Source organism: Pygocentrus nattereri, chromosome 16, assembly GCF_015220715.1.
Source record: "Pygocentrus nattereri isolate fPygNat1 chromosome 16, fPygNat1.pri, whole genome shotgun sequence".
In the NCBI taxonomy this organism is placed as follows: Eukaryota; Metazoa; Chordata; class Actinopteri; order Characiformes; family Serrasalmidae; genus Pygocentrus; species Pygocentrus nattereri.
The window spans coordinates 39,311,999-39,334,498 of NC_051226.1; the positions used below are offsets into that span (position 1 = coordinate 39,311,999).

A 22,500-nucleotide genomic window follows, 5' to 3' on the forward strand; every position below is an offset into this window, starting at 1 on the left:
GTGATGATAATTGTGATGACGGTGAGGATGAAAGTGATTGTGATGGTGGTGATAGTCATAATAATCCTAGTTATTTTGATGATGATGGTGATAACAGTGGTGACTGTAACAGCGGTCGTGGTAACGATGTCCTGTCTCTCTTCCTCACAGGAACGATCACCTTGAAGATCCTTCCGAAGATCGAGACAAAGGGGTTGACATCAGACGATGTGTCATCGCTCAGCGACCAATCGTACGCTCTGATGCGCTCCACCTTCCTGGAGATTTCCAGCCAATCGCCTCAGAGCAACGGGCCGTCCAACCACTGAACATTCCGTGGCCCCGGCCACTTTCATTGCCTCTCACAACCAGGATGCTCTGCGGTGGCTCAAGACTTCGTAGTCATGGTGACGGTAGCTGTGGCAACCAGACGCTTCCAGTATCTTCTCCGGTGTCCACATACAGCGTATATATACACACACACACACACACACACACACACACACACACACACACACACACACACTCGACAGGTCTCATCTCTTCATTTCAGTCTCTTGTTGGGACAGTGAGCTTCAGACAGTGCAGCAGTGAGGGGTCAAGCGAGGGCAGTGACCTTTGACCTTGCCCCTTCCGAGACGTTCCGTTCTGGGTCCGGTTCAACCAGCGTGGAGCGTTTATTTTTGTTTTATTCATTTCTCCCCCCGTGCCCCCCTATCGCTGACAGGTTCGGTTTGGAGCGGAGCCCTCAGAACTTCTTCTCTTCGTGGATGTGCATTCATCGTGCATGCCTTCGGACGCACGGTCACACTCGCCGCCTTTAATTTCACAGGTCCAGTTACGTTTGACCGAACGTTGGCCTTTTTTTTTTCTTTTCTTTTTTTTGTTGCATCTTCTCGTCTCTTCTTCAGCCAGCACTCCTGCCTTACCACCCCGCCAATGACATCGTGCACCAGTAGAACACTGGTGCACCATTCGGAACCTTCCACCACTCCAAGCCCGTAACGGAGGAGTCCGCGGTTTAAGCTCTGCACGCAGGTTCACGAGCGACGCTCTCCACGGCGAAGGATTACGAGCGGAGGTTCTACAGACTCGAGCGAACTCGGTGTGGCTAGACCTGTGGTGACGTTTCATTTCTTCCAGCCTCCTCAGCAGCGTTTGCATGAGCTCTTCTCCTCCCTTATTTATTTTCCCTACCTGAATCTAAATTCTTGCCTTTTCGCCCCGAAGCCCGTTCGTTCGGGAAGTGCACCTGTCTCCCTGCAAACGTGTCAAAGGTAACTTCCAGAAGTGCAATGTTGGGTTGTACCAATACTAATGCTCCAAAGTGCAAGCTTCTTGTTGTGCCATGTGTCCAGAGTCTCTCAGCTACCAGTCGGTGGCATTGCGAGTCACGTACTGACCAGTTAATTGATCTGTGATCGGGATGTTCAGCACGCTGGAGCTGCTGAACTGGCGTTGATGACTGCGTCACATTTCTTACTTGAGGTCCGAGTTCAGTTCCGTTCAACCCTTTTAATAGTTTACTATAATGAATTATAACGAATCAAGACATACGGTAGCACCTTACTGTAGGTCAGCGTTCGCAAAGCCACATAAGCTCATCGTTACCACGGACCTACATTTCTAGACACTTACTGCGGTGTCGTCTGGCTTTGAGGTCAAGTTGACGTTAAGCCTGCATTGGGTAACATTGATTTTTGCTGGCATCAGGTTGTCGTGACGATTCTGATTATTAGTGTTCATCACGTCATGATTTGGCAGCTTAAATCTTCCACATGGAGGATGAAGCTCACTTTTGTTCAACTGGTCCAACTAAGTCATCAGACTTCTATCACAGAAGTCTGAGAGTCCAAAAGTCTGAGGGTGCTGAAGAAAACGCTTCGTTTATGCTTTTCTTCTATTTAACTATAAAGATTTTCTCCCAAATTCTGTTCTTGCAGTAACGGTTTGAGTGAAACGTAGAATCTCTGAAATCTGAACTTTGATATGTTTTGCTTTGTTCGCTTTGTTGTGGACTAAGTTTGTGCAGAAGCCTCTGATTGGTAGAATAAATCTGAACGTCACTGGCGTCACTGGCAGAGATCAGACTAAAACAGGCTGAGCTTTCCAGGCCTTTCAGAATCTTCCGCTTTTGTTCTTCATCTTAATGGCTGTAACTTCTCTTTGTTCAAAATTCGGAAACTTTCTCTTTATTTCCAGCATTTAATGGGGAAAGAAATCTGACTGTTTATTGCGGTCTCAGACTGTTGGACCTCATTTCATGGTCATAACTTCTCTTTGTTCAAAAATGTCAAACTTTCTGATGTTTATTTCCTGCATTAATTGGGAAAAGCCTGTTTAATGTGGTCTCAGGCCTTTTGGACCTCACTGCACACTAGGCTACAAATCCTGTACCTGGTCACCCCAGAAGGTGCCCAATCATCCCACCTGATGGGCGCATTATGTCGACTTGACGTCAGAGCTGGCAAATACAGCCGTTATTACAGAAAACACCTTTTGCAGTGTTTATAAATGTGTTTATTGATGTTCGTAGGTTGAAGCCGGTTGTCGAGATGAGCTTATGCTGGTGTTGCCTTATGAACACTTCACTGAAGTGCAGTGTTCCCAGAATGATCACTAATAAACAGTGTAAAAAGATGGAAAATGTGGAAAATGTTTAGGGATCTAATGTTCCCAACAAGTATCTGCAACCAAGCCCAATGGAAACCGTCAACATTAACGATTCTGCTTCACAATAAGCCCAAATATATATGAATAAAGTTCTGGACAACTGACCTTACTTGGACAAGATTTGGTGGAAATAATCTCTCAGCTAAAAGAAGAGGTCGGAAACCGTTTATGCCAATTTCAGGTCGCGTTGATCCACCTGAAGCTCCTTGTCGTCTCAAGGATCACCTAAGAATGTAGCTCAGCAATCACCGTACTGGAAACGATTTCAGGCCTTCCTGCTCTTTCACACTGAGTTTTCTTTTACTTTGACTGACCTGTAGCTAACTTTGCTATTTAAAAGTGAAATTATGCAGATTTTAAAAAATTAAGTTGATCCAATGTGTGAGGTGTAATCAGAGATTCAGAGGGTTTGGTGTGAAACGGTTCAGATGTCTTTACAGTGGTGGTGATGGGAACCAGGCGTCGCCATGACTACAACACAGATATAGACACTTTATTTACCATCCAGAAGCTCCAGAAATGTATATTTGCTGTATATTTGCATCACAGTTCCCTGCGCTGTAGATTAACACCTTAAGTACCATTTCATGTAGGAACCTTCTGTGAGGAGCTTCTAGAGGTGGACGTCTGGTTCCCATCACCACCACTGTGAGCGGCTCTGACTCCAGAAATCAGACACCCACTCAGGAGTGACTCTGTTCATCTAAGTGATGTGATTATGCAGAATTGAACCCAGGACTGAATAATGGTGATATTTATTTGGAATTCTTATCATTGTTTTTGTTTTTTATGGGAATGTTCTAGTTGTATTTAGGCGTCCGCTGGGACGGGGAGGCCGACGGTGTTCTCCCAGGTTGTAGGCTGAAGTTAATGCGTTCCAGCAGCTTTAAGGTAGTGTTTCTTTCGCTCTCCACCCACAAAAGAACATTGACTTGTACTGTTTGAGATCTGAGAGCTACAGTATAATGAGAATTTCAGTTCAACTCCGTCATTACTGACGGGATTAGGATTAAAACGGCTTAAGTTGTTAAGGCACTTTTCGTTTTGACTACTACAGTGATGATTTTTATTCGTCTTCTTTTCCCTCATTGTTTTTTTTTTTTTTATCTTTTTTTGCCTAAAGGGAAAAATGTGGCACAGTGGTGTTCAAAACATGTCATGACTTCCCACCAAAGCTACTCATGGTGTAAACTGGTGGTAGTTCTAGATTATCATCTGAACGGAGAAACAGTCCAACATCTCCCGCTGGTTTTGATCGGTGGTGTGTTTTTGATGAATATGTACGGCGAACACACGCACAGTCGCTCCGAAAGCCCATCGTAGTATCTGGTATTATATATAATTACACAGAAAGTACGCGAAAGACACGCGAGTCGTGCTCTCGCGCCGAATCTGGACACAGCCTGTGTAAAGAATGCCTTGGGAAAAGTTTAAGGAAATAAATTTTTTTCCTATGGGAACGGCCTTTTGGGTCTCATTACTGCTGTCTTCTCTCTCGATCTTCAGCGAGTGTCTCTCATATCTCTCGTTTTAGTTCTGCAGATGGTCTGAACGTGTCATAACGAACTGATCAAGTTAATGAAGGATCGCTGTTTTCTCCCAAGCTGAAATGAGAAAAGAGGAGATCAGCATCAGCGTTTCACTGTGAGATGGAGAAAAGCGCGAGTTCTCCTTTCTCACTACAGATGATGAGATCTCACTCTTTTCTCATGAAGATATCACTCAGCTGAGTCTGGACTGAGACGGGTCGGGCAGTAAAGAGTTAATCCACATGATCCGAGTTTTGTTTCCCAGGAGCCAGCTTTCAGAATCTGGAGAAAATGGCTCGAACTGGACTGAACCACGTCCAGGAGAAGAGATCTCGGAGTGTTTCTTTCCATTAACACCCATGAACCCTCAGAGACCCCAAGCACTTATTTTGTGGATGTTTTTGTTTCCAACTGTTTGTTTGTTGATTGATTTGATTGATTGGGGTGGATTCTGGTAACAACCACAGATTTCAGAGGTTTCACAATTTTCTGGTTGATTTTTGACGAGGTTTAATTTTATGAAATATTGAGTTGTAATATTTCGAGAATGAAGTCGTAATATTTGGAGGATAAAGTGGTCTAACTGTAGGGGGGGGCTGCTAATAACGCGTTGGGGTCTTCAACAACGCAGACAGACGGTTTCCTCCGACTCCGTCCGGCTCTTTATTCTAGATAAATGTGGTTTTCTCCGACTCCGTCCGGCTCTTTATTCTAGATAAATGCGGTGTCCTCCGACTCCGTCCGGCTCTTTATTCTAGATAAATGTGGTTTTCTCCGACTCCGTCCGGCTCTTTATTCTAGATAAATGTGGTGTCCTCCGACTCCGTTCGGCTCTTTATTCTTGATAAATGTGGTGTCCTCCGACTCCGTCCGGCTCTTTATTCTAGATAAATGCGCTTTTCTCCGACTCCGTCCGGCTCTTTATTCTAGATAAATGCGCTTTTCTCCGACTCCGTCCGGCTCTTTATTCTAGATAAATGTGGTGTCCTCCGACTCCGTCCGGCTCTTTATTCTAGATAAATGCGGTGTCCTCCGACTCCGTCCGGCTCTTTATTCTAGATAAATGCGCTTTTCTCCGACTCCGTCCGGCTCTTTATTCTAGATAAATGTGGTGTCCTCCGACTCCGTCCGGCTCTTTATTCTAGATAAATGCGGTGTCCTCCGACTCCGTCCGGCTCTTTATTCTAGATAAATGCGCTTTTCTCCGACTCCGTCCGGCTCTTTATTCTAGATAAATGTGGTGTCCTCCGACTCCGTCCGGCTCTTTATTCTAGATAAATGCGGTGTCCTCTGACTCCGTCCGGCTCTTTATTCTAGATAAATGTGGTGTCCTCCGACTCCGTCCGGCTCTTTATTCTAGATAAATGCGGTGTCCTCTGACTCCGTCCGGCTCTTTATTCTAGATAAATGCGGTTTTCTCCGACTCCGTCCGGCTCTTTATTCTAGATAAATGAGGTTTTCTCCGACTCCGTCCGGCTCTTTATTCTAGATAAATGCGGTGTCCTCTGACTCCGTCCGGCTCTTTATTCTAGATAAATGCGGTGTCCTCCGACTCCGTCCGCCTCTTTATTCTAGATAAATGCGGTGTCCTCCGACTCCGTCCGCCTCTTTATTCTAGATAAATGCGGTTTTCTCCGACTCCGTCCGCCTCTTTATTCTAGATAAATGCGGTTTTCTCCGACTCCGTCCGCCTCTTTATTCTAGATAAATGCGGTTTTCTCCGACTCCGTCCGCCTCTTTATTCTAGATAAATGCGGTTTTCTCCGACTCCGTCCGCCTCTTTATTCTAAATAAATGCGGTTTTTTCCGACTCCGTCCGGCTCTTTATTCTAGATAAATGTGGTGTCCTCCGACTCCGTCCGCCTCTTTATTCTAGATAAATGCGGTTTTCTCCGACTCCGTCCGCCTCTTTATTCTAGATAAATGCGGTTTTCTCCGACTCCGTCCGCCTCTTTATTCTAGATAAATGCGGTTTTCTCCGACTCCGTCCGCCTCTTTATTCTAGATAAATGCGGTTTTCTCCGACTCCGTCCGCCTCTTTATTCTAGATAAATGCGGTTTTCTCCGACTCCGTCCGCCTCTTTATTCTAGATAAATGCGGTTTTCTCCGACTCCGTCCGCCTCTTTATTCTAGATAAATGTGGTGTCCTCCGACTCCGTCCGCCTCTTTATTCTAGATAAATGCGGTGTCCTCCGACTCCGTCCGCCTCTTTATTCTAGATAAATGCGGTGTCCTCCGACTCCGTCCGGCTCTTTATTCTAGATAAATGTGGTTTTCTCCGACTCCGTCCGGCTCTTTATTCTAGATAAATGCGGTGTCCTCCGACTCCGTCCGGCTCTTTATTCTAGATAAATGTGGTTTTCTCCGACTCCGTCCGGCTCTTTATTCTAGATAAATGCGGTGTCCTCCGACTCCGTCCGGCTCTTTATTCTAGATAAATGCGCTTTTCTCCGACTCCGTCCGGCTCTTTATTCTAGATAAATGTGGTGTCCTCCGACTCCGTCCGGCTCTTTATTCTAGATAAATGCGGTGTCCTCTGACTCCGTCCGGCTCTTTATTCTAGATAAATGTGGTGTCCTCCGACTCCGTCCGGCTCTTTATTCTAGATAAATGCGGTGTCCTCTGACTCCGTCCGGCTCTTTATTCTAGATAAATGCGGTTTTCTCCGACTCCGTCCGGCTCTTTATTCTAGATAAATGTGGTGTCCTCCGACTCCGTCCGCCTCTTTATTCTAGATAAATGCGGTTTTCTCCGACTCCGTCCGCCTCTTTATTCTAGATAAATGCGGTGTCCTCCGACTCCGTCCGCCTCTTTATTCTAGATAAATGCGGTGTCCTCCGACTCCGTCCACCTCTTTATTCTAGATAAATGCGGTGTCCCCCGACTCCGTCCGCCTCTTTATTCTAGATAAATGCGGTGTCCTCCGACTCCGTCCGGCTCTTTATTCTAGATAAATGCGGTGTCCCCCGACTCCGTCCGGCTCTTTATTCTAGATAAATGCGGTGTCCTCCGACTCCGTCCGGCTCTTTATTCTAGATAAATGCGGTGTCCTCCGACTCCGTCCGGCTCTTTATTCTAGATAAATGCGGTGTCCTCCGACTCCGTCCGCCTCTTTATTCTAGATAAATGCGGTGTCCTCCGACTCCGTCCGCCTCTTTATTCTAGATAAATGCGGTTTTCTCCGACTCCGTCCGGCTCTTTATTCTAGATAAATGAGGTTTTCTCCGACTCCGTCCGGCTCTTTATTCTAGATAAATGCGGTGTCCTCTGACTCCGTCCGGCTCTTTATTCTAGATAAATGTGGTGTCCTCCGACTCCGTCCGCCTCTTTATTCTAGATAAATGCGGTGTCCTCCGACTCCGTCCGCCTCTTTATTCTAGATAAATGCGGTTTTCTCCGACTCCGTCCGGCTCTTTATTCTAGATAAATGAGGTTTTCTCCGACTCCGTCCGGCTCTTTATTCTAGATAAATGCGGTGTCCTCTGACTCCGTCCGGCTCTTTATTCTAGATAAATGCGGTGTCCTCCGACTCCGTCCGGCTCTTTATTCTAGATAAATGCGGTGTCCTCCGACTCCGTCCGCCTCTTTATTCTAGATAAATGCGGTGTCCTCCGACTCCGTCCGCCTCTTTATTCTAGATAAATGCGGTTTTCTCCGACTCCGTCCGGCTCTTTATTCTAGATAAATGAGGTTTTCTCCGACTCCGTCCGGCTCTTTATTCTAGATAAATGCGGTGTCCTCCGACTCCGTCCGGCTGAGTGGTTCTTTATGGGGAATCGATATGAAAGTGCAGCTCCACCAACTCACCGCCCCTCATTTAACACCAGGAGGCGCTGCTTCAACTTTACAAAGCCTTTGGCCGCAATACTGACCTCTCCAGGTGTTAATGCGCTTTAATGTCCTAATTCTAGCACTTTTTATCTCTCAATATTACGATTTATTCTTGAAATATCATACCGTACGACTTTATCTCTCAATATTACGACTTTGTTCTTAAAGTCTGCTATTTAAAATTTTTTACCAGTGGCCCTAAAACACTGTCGTACTGCGGCGCTACTGAAGGACGCGACTGGACAAACTTCCAACAGATTGAATTACGGGTGCTTTTCCATTCTGGCCCGAGGATCCATGTGGAAGGTTTTCCTTTCTCTTATGAAGCTTCCATTTCAGAAATGGCTTTATTCCCACCAGCAGCGGTGCAGCACATCCACCCAGCCTTCGACTCTTCATTAGCAAATCGGTTTATTACAAAAACGTTCCTTATAAAAGCTGAAATCAAACAAGTGAGAACGGACATGTCTAATAATTCTATATACAGTCAGCTCTAATAAATACAGAGATCCGCTGTCCCCCAGCCTACAGACCCCCAGACAGTATGCAGCTGTGCTTTGGCCCACACACTAAAACAGACAGACAGGTCAGAAAGCAGGTGTAGAAGTAGTGGAGAAGGTCAGAGGTCGTGTCCGTGAGCATGTGGTCTGTGTAGCCCCCGTACTGCCCATAGTGGTGTGAACTCCTCAGGCCTGAATTCTGATCCTGGTCTCAGAAGAAGACTCGTGTAGGTCCTGGAGGATAAATAAAGTGTCTATCTGTGTTGTAGAGGTTCTGGAGGGTAAATAAAGTGTCTATCTGTGTTGTAGTCATGGCGACGCCTGGTTCCCATCACCCCCGCTGAATTTTCTGACACACCTTTATCTATAAACATGGATTAAAAGGACATTAGCATAACTAATTAGCATTAGGTGCTGCTGGATTCTTTGCTCTTCTTCCTCCTGTGGAAGGACTCAGGACTTCTTTGAGTTCAGGTTGCGTGAACGATTCAGGTCTGAGCAGTTGACGGAGATCCAGCCCGCCTGTCTAGTTTTCCTGACAGGAACCTAGAATGGACAGAGGTTTGTGAACGGTCAGTGTGGTCAAGTAAGTTCTGTCTACACACACTGTGACAAAACCTACCTGTCCTGTAAATTAGTTTTCCAACCCGAAAAATACTTGATTTTCAGTAAAATAATCAAAGGATGTGAAAATGTCAATAGAAAATGACAGTAATACTAATAACTGCGCAAAGCAACCCTTAAAAAAAAAAAAAAAAGCAGATGTACGTATTTTTCACGTGCGCACTGATAAACAAACGCTGCTATCGGAAATAAACCTCATCTCCGTTTTTGATGTTTTTCAGTTTTTGACATGGTCTGAAAACGCCTGCTGGTCTTTACATTGTGTCAAAATTTTATGATGAATGGACCAAAAGAAACGGCCCAAAATGCCCTGGAAAAAACTCCGGTTCCATTCACTTCCATTAAAAGTAGACTAGGTTTTTTCCTTCTCCTGTAAAGTTACTACTTTGGAGATACGAGGTTTTGATCTGACACCAGTGAAATGCTGCGTTCCGTTTAAAGGCTTTAACACCGATACAGTAAACAACCCCCTGAAACACAAAACGTACTAGAAGCTCACGGAATGCCATGTTGTGTGTTTTTATTAATAACTTTTTATAGATTTTCCATTGATGGCATTCTGTCTCTCTCATAAAGTTTGTTATACTGATAAATATAATATTTATATGTATATTCAGTATATTATATTTATAGGGTCTTAACATATTTAATGGCATCAGTCCAAGAGCGAGTTGTTGCTGCCTTGGCGTAGAATCTGGCTGTCACTCCCTCCAGGATAAGAAATATCCACACCATAACGAAGACGATGAAAGCCACTTTAAAGCTATTCAAACTTTGGTCAGTAGGGGGGGCAGTACGCCTTCTGATAGTCCTCACACTCCACCTATGGGGACAACCACTGGCTTATGAGCTGCTGAATACTCTCTTCTTTTATTGGCTCACTATCACAACATCTGCATGAATCTGGGCGTGATTCATTTAAATCGCATATCTATGAGGGTAAAATGGGGCGTGTCCGTTACAAATGATATGTAAATGACATGTAAAAAGGTACTCGTGCATAGGCGCTTGTTTCCTGAATCGGACAAAGTAGTTTGTACGTCGTTCAGGACGATTAAATCTCGTTCCTACGCAACTTTGATACGTGATGTCGTCACAATACGCCAGCTCTACATCCACGAGCAGGGCTAAATATCGTCACTGTCTCGGATCTCAGATCTCCATTTTTCTAACTTTTTGCGTAATTTTAAAGCGCCAGCTGCCGCTTACGCTGCATCAAAGTTTCACGACCCATAAACCCATTAAAATGTAATTAGCCTTGGAAGGTAAGAACGTTAATTACTTTGTGTAAAGTTATGGGAGGTTTCTGGAGATACAAAGTTTCCCCTGAAGTTGTTCAGTGGTCTTTAAGTGTGGATGATGGCCACGATATATTCAGGAACATCGATTGTGACGTCCACTGCATGGCCTGCACACCTGATCATCACATGGAGATGTGAGTTTGTCCCTATTTACGGCTATAGCAGCATTATTAGAGGTCAGGCGCAGGTGTTGGACAATAAGCCCTGGTGCAAGTTTGACATTTCTGGTTAGGTGTTGGGGTCAGGGCTCTGTGCAGGTCAGTCAGATTCTTTCACACCAAACTGGTCACTCCATGTCTTTATGGAGCTGCTTTGTGCTCAGGCGCTCAGTCCTGCTGGAACAGGAAAAGCTCTTCTCCAAACTGCCGACCCAAAGCTGGAAGTATATAATTATGTACAATGTCTTTGTGCTGTAGCATCAACATTACCCTTCACTGGAACTGAGAGCCCAAACCCTGAAAAACAGCCCAGCCCATCATCCTTCCTCCACCAAACTTTACTGTAATGCATTCCTGTAGGTAACATTCTCTTGGCATCCACCAAACCCAGATTGATCACTCTAGAGAACTTGTTTACACCAGTTCAGAGTCCAGAGGAGGCGTGTTTTACACACCTCCAGCCGACACTTGGCATTGTGCATAGTGACCTTAGGCTTGTGTGCAGCTGCTCGGCTGTTGAAACTAATTTCATGAAGCTCTCAACACACAGTTCTTGTGCTGATGTTGGCACTTTGTTCTGTGGGTTTACAGCTGAGCTGTTGTTGCTCGTAGAGTTTTCCACTTCATAATAACAGCACTTACAGTTGACAGGGGCAGATCTAGCAGGGCAGGAATTCCACTTGTTAGAGCTCTTCAGTGTAACCTGCTCTACTATTAACGTTTGTCGGTGGACATTATATGACGCTATGCTTGATTTCATGCACCCATCAACCCATAAACATCACCCACTCCTAACAAACACGGACACCGTGCACTCACACGATCCAAGGCGTTCCTCCAGGAAGCCGACCTGCTCGCTGAGGGAGTCGATTCGGTCCAGCTGCCGCAGCGAGTGGGACAGAAAAGTGGTGTGGTCAGATAGGAAGTTGGTCCTGTCGAAGAGGAAGCCGTTCTTGTCGTCATCTTCTGGGGGGAAGAGAGTGGACAGCGGCGCCAGAACCATCTCCAGCTTCTAGAGACAGACAGACAGACAGCGAGAAAGTGAGAGACAGAGAGACAGACAGAGTGAGAGAGACAGAATGTGAGAAAGCAGCGAAAGAAAATGTTTGAGCTTATTTTTAGCTGCGGTGAACTTCAAACTTCAACAGATGCAGCTTCTCCAGAACCAGCAGTGCTGCTCACAAACTGGCTGGTTTTGAAGTTTTACGACTCTGTTTGGTCTTTGTGCAGTAAAACTGTGGACCTGGCAACCGTTTCTCAGCAAGTCATTAGTGAAAGTCTTTGAAAGCCATAATTAGGTTTTTCTGCTTAACAGTGCAAACTTCACCTGCTTTGAGATGAAGGGGGGGGGGGTACAGAGTACATGCAGCAGTGTTATGTTGATAAGCACAACGTCATTTCCAAAAAAGTTGGGCTGCTGTGAAAAATGTAAATAAAACCAAAATACAATGGTGTGCAAATCAATGAAACCCTATAGTTCATTGAAAATACAACAAAGACTACAAATCAAATGTTGAAACTGAGAAATTTTATCTTTTTGATTTTGATGCCATCAACATGTTGGGATGGGGCAAAAAAAGGATGGTCAAATTGTGCAATGCAAAAGCAAAAAAAAAAAAAAAAAACTGGGTCTAAAGAGCGTCTCAGAGAGGCGGAGTCTTTCAGAAGTAAAGAGGAGGAGGGGTCACCACTCTGTGAAAGACTGGACCATCAAATAGAGCAACAACTCAAGAAGAACGTTCCTCAATGTAAAACAGTAAAGAGCTTCTGCTTTCCATCGTCTACGGTGCAGAACATCATTAAAGACTCAGAGAATCTGGAGAAATCTCTGTCTGTGAGGGACGAGGCTGAACACCAGTATCTGCTGGCCGTGATCTTTGGGCCCTCAGGCAGCACTGCATTAAAAACAGACATGATTCTGTAGTGGAAATCACTGCATGGGCTCAGAAACACTTCTGAAAACCACTGACTGTGAACACAGTTCATCACTGCATCCACAAACGCTGTTAAACTCTAAAACACAAAGAAGAACCAAATATAAACAGGATCCAGAAACGCTGCCACCTTCTCTGGGCCTGAGCTCATTTAAAATGGACTGAGGGGAAGTGGAAAAGTGTCCGGCGGTCCGACGGATCAACATTTGATATTCTTTAGGAAATCATGGACACTGTGTCCTCCGGGTTGAAGACCACTCAGCTTGTTATCAGTGCTCAGTTCTAAAGCCAGTCTTCATGATGGTTTAGGGGGCATTAGTGCTCATGGCCTGGGTGACCTGCTCATCTGTGAAGGCCCCATTAAAGCTGAATGATATAAACATGTTTTATCAACATCTGCTGCCGTCCAGACGACGTCTTTTTCAGGGAAGGCCTTGATTATTTCAGCAAGACGACGTCAAACCACATTCTGACTGTATTACAGCAGCACTGCTCCGTATTAAGAGTCCGGGTGCTAAACTGACCTGCCTGCAGTCCAGACCGGTCACCACTGAGAACATTTGGCTCATTATGAAATGGAAAAATATGACAAATGAGCCCCTGAAACTGACGATCAGCTGAAATCCTGAATCAAACAAGGACAGAAAACATTTCACTTTCAGAGCTGCAGCAGCATCTCCTCAGTTCCCAAACACTGACCGAGCTGTTAAAGCAGAGGTGATGGACACAGCGGTGAACAGACCCCGTCCCAACTTTACTGGAACATGTTGTTTGACATCAAATTCAAAACGGACAAATATTTTTCAAAAACAATAAAATTTCTAAGTTTCAACATTTGATTTATTTTCTTTGTAGTATTTTCCTTTTAAAATGTGGTTTATGTAAGTTTGCTTTTTACTGTCATGATATCGATGATATGCAGTATTGTTGCGTCTTTTATCACAATAATGATACAACATCAACATATTGCCCACCTCTAGCTGTACTCATATGTTCTTACAGCCTTTTTGACTCTAGAAGATCTTGTATGGCTGCATTTTGTCTGCTAGAGAACTATTTCGACATAAACGGAGTATCGTAAAAATAAAGTATCGCGATGTTCGCTTGGTCATATCGCCCACCCGTAGAGAGAGAGAGTATGGGTATATGATACCTGCTCCAGAAGCTCCACTCTGCTCCGGAGGATCTGGACCTCCTCTGTAACGTTCTCCGCCAGCCCCACACCTCCACCTTCAACACACACACCTTCATCAGAGCCACACGCCTCCACACACACATCCATAAACATGATCTGCACATGAAGCTGACTGAACAGAGTGTAGCACTCCAGTGTGTTGGTGTCACTGTGCTAGTGTGAGTCTGTGAGAGTGTGTGTGTGTGTCCAGACACACGTTTCCTGCTGTAAGGCTGTGGTCAGTGTGATTAATATGCCGAAGGAAGCCAGAACGTGCGGTGGAGAGAAGAACAGGGGAGGAATACAGGGAGAGGAGGGGTTTTGGGGCCGAAAGAGGGAAATTTATTAGTCGGGGTGAAAGTGATGACAAACACATACGTTTAGTAGCGGACAGGGGGGTGGGGGGGTCTGGAGGGGGTTGAGAGACACAGGCAGGCGTTCTCTCTCTCTTTCTCTCAGTCATACACACAAGACAGTTCATATAAAGGATAATTCTGGCTCAGAAATCCGACTCCAGCTGTAAAATACTCAATATACACAAACATGACCCAGCAGGCATGACATTGTGACCACCATCAGCTCCACTGACCGTATAGCTGCTCTCTGTAGTTCTACAGTTACAGACTGTAGTCCATCTGTTTCTCTGATACTCTGTTACCCTGTTCTTCAGTGGTCAGGACCCCCATGGACCCTCACAGAGCAGGTACTGTTTGGGTGGTGGGTCATTCTCAGCACTGCAGTGACACTGACGTGGTGATGGTGGTGGTGTGTTAGTGTGTGTTGTGCTGGTCTGAGTGGAGTGTGTGTGTGTGTGTGTGTGTGTGTGTGTGAGATCACACCCGCACGCTTAACTGAGGTTTTTCAGGACTTTTCAGTGATGCTACCTCACGCAGCATCTGTGTGCTAAAAGCAGGCTTGTTGTTCGCCGGACAGTTAACGAGCGCGCCAGCGCCCCCTACTGTGAGCTCTGCCTTAACGGCATTGCATCGGTTTAGATGTTTCGCTCTATTGGTTCCCATCCTAGTATTTCCCCACATTTCCCCTCATGGCTGTCCCAACATGTTCTCATTACCAGATCACGTCTGACCCTGAGAGACTAAGGACAGACTAGTGCTGCTGGCCCCTCCCCTCGACTCCTGATTGGACGGTCAGCATCAGAATGAAAATCAGTTTATAACATATTTTACTTACACACACACACGCACACACACACACACACACACACACATACACACACACACACACACATGTCTGGTCAATGTGTCCCAGATGTGTGCTGTTATGGGCATAAGAGAGAGAGAGAGAGAGAGAGCGCGAGAGAGAGAGAGAGAGAGAGAGAGAGAGAGAGAAAGGAAAGCAGTAACCCCCAGCAGACAGAGCTGATGGGTCTGGAAGGAGAAGCGGAGCACTGAGCCAACACTGAGAGCGAAAATAGAAAGAAAAAGAAAGGAATGTTGAGGGCCCTGAATTCCATGAGAAGGAGGACAAAAAGAGGCTGCTTCTCTCTCTGTGTATCACTCTAGCTCGGCCTCTCTTGCTTTCCCATTCTTTCTTTCTGTCCATCTGTCTCTCTCTCTCTCTCTCTCTCTCTCTCTCTCTATCTATCTATCTATCTATCTATCTATCTATCTGTCTGTCTGTCTGTCTGTCTGTCTATCTATCTATCTATCTATCTATCTATCTATCTATGTCTGCCGGATGTCTGTCTCTCTTTCCCTATCTGTCTGTCTGTCTATCTATCAATGAGCTCATTCACCCTCGTTAAAACGTATACTATTCTCTGTCTCTATCTGTCTCACTCCCATTCATCTCTCCTTTTCCCTTCTCTCTCTCACTTCTTCCTTTTGTGTGTCTGTATCTCTTGTCCTTTTTCTTTCTTTCTCACAGTCTGGCTCTCGTGCGAGAGACAGAGGCTTGAGTAGAGGGCAGAGACTCTTACTGAGTGCTGTGTAGACTAATATACTCGAGAGAGAGAGAGAGAGGGAGAGAGAGAAAGGGAGAGAGTGTGAGAGAGAGAGAGAGAGAGAAAGGGAGAGAGTGTGAGAGAGAGAGAGAGAAAGGGAGAGAGTGTGAGAGAGAGAGAGAGAGAAAGGGAGAGAGTGTGAGAGAGAGAGAGAAAGGGAGAGAGTGTGAGAGAGAGAGAGAAAGGGAGAGAGGGGGAGAGAGAGAGAGAGAAAGAGAGAGAGTGTGAGAGAGAGTGTGAGAGAGAGAAAGGGAGAGAGTGTGAGAGAGAGAGAGAAAGGGAGAGAGTGTGAGAGAGAGAGAGAAAGGGAGAGAGGGGGAGAGAGAGAGAGAGAAAGAGAGAGAGTGTGTGAGAGAGAGAGAGAGAGAGAGAGAGAGAGAAAGGGAGAGAGTGTGAGAGAGAGAGAGAGAAAGGGAGAGAGTGTGAGAGAGAGAGAGAAAGGGAGAGAGTGTGAGAGAGAGAGAGAAAGGGAGAGAGGGGGAGAGAGAGAGAGAGAGAGTGTGAGAGAGAGTGTGAGAGAGAGTGTGAGAGAGAGAAAGGGAGAGAGTGTGAGAGAGAGAGAGAAAGGGAGAGAGTGTGAGAGAGAGAGAGAAAGGGAGAGAGGGGGAGAGAGAGAGAGAGAAAGAGAGAGAGTGTGTGAGAGAGAGAGAGAGAGAGAGAGAGAGAGAGAGAGAGAGTGTGTGAGAGAGAGAGGGGGAGAGAGAGAGAGGGGGAGAGAGAGCACTTTCAGTGTGGCCTTAATGGGAGCAGGTCAGTGCTCTGATGCTGCCCTCCCGATGCTGCTGTATTCCCTGAGCTCTGAGTGTGTGTGTGTGTGTGTGTGTGTGAGTGTGTGTGTGTGTGTGTGGGGGGGGGGGGCTGCAGTCCTCTGCACTCTGTGGGAACACGAGCTCTAAAAATACAGCGTGCCGGCTCCAAACAGGACCCGCTTGGCAGTTCGATGCAGTAGAGTACATGTGAAGCGCCAGTACATCACGGTAGTGGACGCAGCAGCTCTGCTGAGTGACACGAGCCACTCTAGCACAAGGGCTCGCTGGCTAACACAGTCTGACCCGGTACAGCCTGGCACTGGCGTCGTGAGAGTGAACATAGACCCCAATACTGTCATAACTTCCCAGATAATGTAATAAAAACTGCTCTTAACTTCGTTATTATGTAATAACATGTCCAGTAATGAGACGTAGTACCTTAACTGACGTAACGATGCTTTTACTGTTAATATGATATTATCACGTTATTGGGAATTCATTATATTTACAGATTTGGCCATGTGTTATTCCATTGCTGCTGATGTGTTGTATTTGTAAGTTGATCATTTTTGCTCAAATTTGGTTTTAAAATGGATTTCGAGAGCTCTTGCCAAAGATCTCCTGCAGTGCTTTTGTGGTGTACTCAGGAATCGACCCTGTCTGGCTTGAGAGGAGCTCAACCTTCACTTCTGAGAGGGTTTTGTAAGACTGGTCCTGGATACAACTGTAACTGTCCAAGTCTGGATCAAGTAATAAAGTCTTATGGAAATCAGATGAAAAAAACACTATTTATGTTAGAAAAAAGCAGTGAATGTGACTGGAACAGAACCAGGGGGCTGGTTTTGATGCCTTCTGTTCTTCTCAACAACATCATATGGTGTTACGTTATACGGAACTCATTACTATTACTAGGTTCTACGAAGGACAGCGCAGTGGCCTGGCTTTCCCACGTGTAGACTAGCGTCTTTTTTGGGATGGGGAGAGAGATGGAGGGGAAAACAGGGGGAAAGGAGCCTTTTAAGCTGGATGGAGTTTCGCCAAGAAACTCTAGCAGGCAGAAAACTAGTCTCAGCTTGAGAGAGACGGATATACGGACGGAGGAACGCGAGATATAGATGGATAGATAAAGAAAGCAGGGGGAGGAAAAGAGAGAGGGGCCTGCATCAGACTGGTTATTGCGGTTTTCTGCAGCTGGAGGAAATGAAAACTGTATGTGACCCAGAGGACAGAGGGTAATGAGGAGTGCGAGGAAGGTGAAAAGTGATAATGGTGGTCTTTGGTGGGTTTTTGCGTGTTTGCTGTTCGGTCCACTAGACGCAGCCACCAGTCACAGTGCACTATTACTCACGGTACGAGTTGAGAGTGGCATAGCGCGTACCAGAAGTAATAATGGACCGTGGTACTGGCTGATGTCCTCCGTCCAGCAGGGGGCGCTAACAGCAAACCTCGCTCGCTAAATTTACACTTACTCAGTTACACAGCGAGTGGGCCGGAGACGGGTTACGAGGAGCCTGGCTGCTTCCTATTTCCCCCGTTATATCAAAAACAGGACTGCTGAACAGCAGAGGGCGCCCTCGAGCGAGTCCTCAATGAATGGGAGTGAATGGTAAACACTTTAGAAAGTAGAAGGATGTATTTCACTAAAAAGGCAAAGAAAACTGGGCGGAGCAGCTCATTGGCTGTCATGAGCGTACATGAGGCGGCATTTTAAACACCTAGAACTCGAGTTTAAAAGCTCTTAAAAATAACAGCGGAGTTCAAATGTTTCATGCTGTTATGAATGAATGAATTATTTTCCATTAAAGATGTTTAATTATATATAAACTATGATTTTGCTCAGATGCTCCATATCAACCCATTCATTTTGGACTTGCTCAGGAGCGCCCTCTAGAGTTCTCTAGAGTGGTCAACGTCCTTATAAGGAAAGTCCGCTCTCTCTGTGGCCGTCTTTGCAATGGGCAGTTATTCCCAGTTACACAGGAGACCTAAAAAAACGAAACTAAAAGCCAAGAAAAGATTTGAAATAGTTTGTATCGTTTGGCTCAAACAGCACACAAACTCTTTTGGTTGTTCTCCGCAGTGAGGGGAGCTTCTCCTGCTCACAGCTTTAGCAGCAAGCTGATTGGCTCTCTGTCTTGAAGGGCGGGACTTTTCCTCTAAACAGACATGTTGAGTGCTCAGAGCTTGTCCATTCATATTTCAGCCAGTGACCGGATGGTCCTGCCGTCCATTTCAGACATTAGGCTATTGCAGTAGCTCGGGTCAAAGGCTTTAGAGGAAAGTCTGTTTATTCAGGGGTCATGAAAAGGCCAGACTCCTGTTTCTCTGAATGAACCAAATTACTCAAAACTGAAGGTCACATTAGCGTTTCAAAGGCTGTTAACAGCACTGATGAAGTTTACGAGCAGTTTGAGTCGTTTGGCTCATGTTTTTCAGGTTGTTTGGTCCCAACAAGTGGGAGCATTCCCGCTCACGGCTTAACCAGCAAGCTGATTGGCTCTTATTCTTGGTGGGTGGGACTTTCCCCATAAAAAGGTGCCATGTTTAGCGTCCATTTTCCAGCCAGTGAACAACATTGTAAATGAGGGTCGCCCTCAATGTTCTCCGAGGTGAAATAAAAGTTGAATGATGGGTCTCCTCTATTATAAAATCTCTGGAGTGATCCTGGCCTGCATTTCAACACCTAACCCAGGGGTCGGCATCATGCGGCTCATTTACTGTCCTGTCGCGGCTCCACAGCTGAATCAGATCAGCAGGTAATAATAAAATAATCCTCCTCTACAGTAAAATAAAGCTCTGCTGATCCTTCAACACAGTTTAACAGTAAATGGTCTTAAACGCTGGAGTTAATGTAGAACTGCTGATTCACCCTTTAACCCTGAAGATCAGCCCAGACGGCTGGTCACCATAGCAACACAGACGACAGTCTCGCCCAGCTAGTAGCTACGAAACGGCAAAGAGAGAGATTTAAGACGGACATCGATAACCTGGAGACGAATGTGCTGATTAGTGTTTATAGTCACTCCAGCTGGTTTCCTGATACGTTTAATCTGCAGCGCGAAACTGAAACACTAAAAAGTCGTGGAAACTTTGCCACGAAGCTCCTGATGTGCAGTTCTCTTGCTTCCAGAGGCAGGTTGGAGCTCTTTAGTGAGTGAATCAACAGGGGATAGACACTGTGCACTTCAGCACTCTGTGGTTCCATGCTGTGAGTTTGCATGGTCTACCGCTTTGTTGTTCCTAGACACTTCAATTTCACAATAATAGCCTTTACAGTTGTCTGGGGCAGCTCTAGCAGGGCAGACATTTCACAAACTGACTTTGGGGAATGGCTGGATAAACTTGAGGGTAACTACAGAAGCCCACTCAGTCATTCACTGTGGTTATATTAGCAAAACTCATAAACGAATAACTGAAAATGCCCTGCAGATGTTTTTTATCTACATGAGTGCGAATGCGACCCACATACACACAAACACACCACACACAAACACAAAAAGTACTGTAGTCCATCTGTTTCTCTGATACTCTGTTACCCTGTTCTTCAGTGGCCAGGACCCTCATGGACCCCCACAGAGCAGGTACACTGGTGGTGGTGTGTTAGTGTGTGTTGTGCTAGTCTGAGTGGATCAGACACAGCAGTGCTTCTGGAGTTTTTATACCCCTCAGTGTCGCTGCTGGACTGAGAATAGTCCACCAACCAAAAATATCCAGCCAGTGGGCAGCGTCCTGTGACCACTGATGAAGGACTAGAGGATGACCAACACAAACTGTGCAGCAGCAGATGAGCTGTCGTCTCTGACTTTACATCTACAAGGTGGACCCACAAGGTAGGAGAGTCTAATAGAGTGGACAGTGAGTGGACACAGTGTTTAAAAACTCCAGCAGCACTGCTGTGTCTGATCCACTTGAACCAGTGCAAAACACACTAACACACCATCACTGTCACTGCAGTGCTGAGAATGATCCAATATATATGGGATATATACACACATTGATTGGAACATGCAGACGCTGTTGCTCTCACTGGATGTTGATGGTGAACTGTGTTCACTCTGTGGAGATCGTTTATCTTCATGTTCAGGGTCTGTGTTCATATAATGTTACTGACTTATTAAAAGTTAATACATTCTTCTGAAGTTTATTTTGTCCATAATAAAACGCTCCAATTTATAAACTGAAACAATCTTTTTTTTTACGGTCAAATTTGCAATTAATCGCAATTAATTACACAAAATTGTGATTAATCAAAACAGTGCATTATTGTAATTTTTGACAGCCTGTCATAGAATTCATGCACTCATATGTTAATATGAATATTATAAAAACCTGGTAAACGTATCAGTCATGCTCACATGTGCTGGACATGGCAGCAGGCGTAAAAGATGCCAAAGGCCACTAAAAGGTCAAAAGGTTAAGCAGACATCTGTCTGGCCCTCGTATGTGTCCGAGTGAGTGAGTGAATGGATTCCCACACCAGGAGTTTGATTCCTGTTACAGGCCCCACTTTACGTACTCTGGGATAGATTGTTAGGTCTGGATAGGTGATGCTCACCTGCATCGCTGCTGGTGGGTGGGCGATCGTCTGCTTTGGGCTGGCTGGCTGGCGTGGGGGAGGGAGCAGGACTCTGACACGACCGTCCATCTTCCGCTAAGCGGAATCCGTGGGCGCACACGCACCGATAGCTTCCTGCAGAGTTCACGCACTGCTGAGCACAACCATGAGACCCCCGGCACTCATCCACATCTGAGGGGGTCAAAACGCAGAGGGAGCGTTAGAACTAGTCCATCATTCTGGCACATTTTCTCAAATTTCACTTGTTTGTCGTTTAGTAACTGCGTCCAGATGTTTTCAGCGTGAACCGGGAATTTTCTCTGGACACTTTCACTAAAGCTGAACATTCGGTCTTCAGAAGAATCTCAGACAGTTGACACCACACTGATTAGTTCCTGCTGTTGAAGTGTGTGTGTGTGTGTGTGTGTGTGTGTGTGTTTACGTAGTTGAAGAAGTATGTACACTCTACTGTTCAAACATTTGGAATCACCATTTTAGTTTGGGATCATTCAAAAGACTGGAATCCCAGTTCAAAAGTTTGGGTTCACCATTCAGGTTTGGAATCCCGGTTCAAAAGTTTGGGATCACCATTCAGTTCGGATTCACTATTTTAAATCACTATTTTACTTTGGGACCACCATTCAAAAATCTGGAATCACAATTCAGGTTTAGAATCACCACTGAGAAGTGTCAGATCTCCACTGAGGCCTGGAGTTGGTATTCAGGTTTGGCGTCGCCTAATTTTTGGAATCACTGTTTAGCTTGGGATCACCATTCCAAAGTTTGGAATCACCATTCAAATGTTTAGAATCATCATTTTACTTTGGGATCAGCGTTCAAAAATCTGGAATCACTATTTTAGTTTGGGATCACCATTCCAGAATTTGGAATTACTTATTTTATTGTATTGTATTGGAGCTTGTTGTATTTCAGTCTCCACTGTGATATTAGTGAATAAAATAGTTGCAATTATTAATGTGATATGTGAAACAAATGTACTGTATGAACAGTAGTGTATCCTAGTGTGTGTGTGTGTGTGTGTGTGTGTGTGTGTGTACCTATCTGGCAGTAGTGCCCAGTCCAGCCCGTCGGACACGTGCAGTGATTTGGCCTCATGCAAGATCCTCCATTCACACACGCCTGCACACACATCGCTACGGACAAAGAGGACAACAGTTTTGGACTCTCACTTCCACGGCCACAGGTGTATAAAGCCGAGCCCCTCGGCCTGCAGACTGCTTCTACAGACATTAGTGAAAGAATGGGTCGCTCTCAGGAGCTCAGTGAATTCCAGCGTGGTACCGTGATCGGACGCCACCTGTGCAGCAAGTCCAGTCGTGAAATTTCCTCACTACTAAATATTCCACAGTCCACTGTCAGTGGGATTATAACAAAGTGGAATTGACTCTGGGTTTGGCGGTTGCCAGGAGACGGTACTTGTCTGACTGCATTGTGCCGAGTGTAAAGTTTGGTGGAGGGGGGATCATGGTGTGGGGTTGTTTTCAGGAGTTGGGCTCGGCCCCTTAGTT

At 45.6% G+C, this 22,500-nt stretch overlaps 2 protein-coding genes across 2 annotated transcripts in view; one reads left to right on the forward strand and one right to left on the reverse strand.

Annotated features, from left to right (window-relative positions):
• Nucleotides 1-4,112, forward strand: part of agpat2 (1-acylglycerol-3-phosphate O-acyltransferase 2 (lysophosphatidic acid acyltransferase, beta)) — a 30,712-nt gene extending 26,600 nt beyond the window's left edge. The window contains exon 6 of the mRNA XM_017722062.2: nucleotides 151-4,112. Within this exon, the coding sequence (XP_017577551.1) occupies nucleotides 151-308 (158 nt within the window). The 3' untranslated portion in view covers nucleotides 309-4,112. The remainder of the gene's footprint in view (nucleotides 1-150) is intronic.
• Nucleotides 4,113-8,407: 4,295 nt separating this feature from the next.
• The window catches only part of egfl7 (EGF-like-domain, multiple 7), a 17,271-nt gene continuing 3,178 nt past the window's right edge, over nucleotides 8,408-22,500 (reverse strand). The window contains exons 4-8 of the mRNA XM_037545787.1: nucleotides 22,030-22,125; nucleotides 20,972-21,163; nucleotides 13,684-13,760; nucleotides 11,416-11,608; nucleotides 8,408-9,059 (exon numbers count right to left, since the gene is read on the reverse strand). Coding sequence (XP_037401684.1) covers nucleotides 9,040-9,059; nucleotides 11,416-11,608; nucleotides 13,684-13,760; nucleotides 20,972-21,163; nucleotides 22,030-22,125 — 578 coding nt within the window. The 3' untranslated portion in view covers nucleotides 8,408-9,039. The remainder of the gene's footprint in view (nucleotides 9,060-11,415; nucleotides 11,609-13,683; nucleotides 13,761-20,971; nucleotides 21,164-22,029; nucleotides 22,126-22,500) is intronic.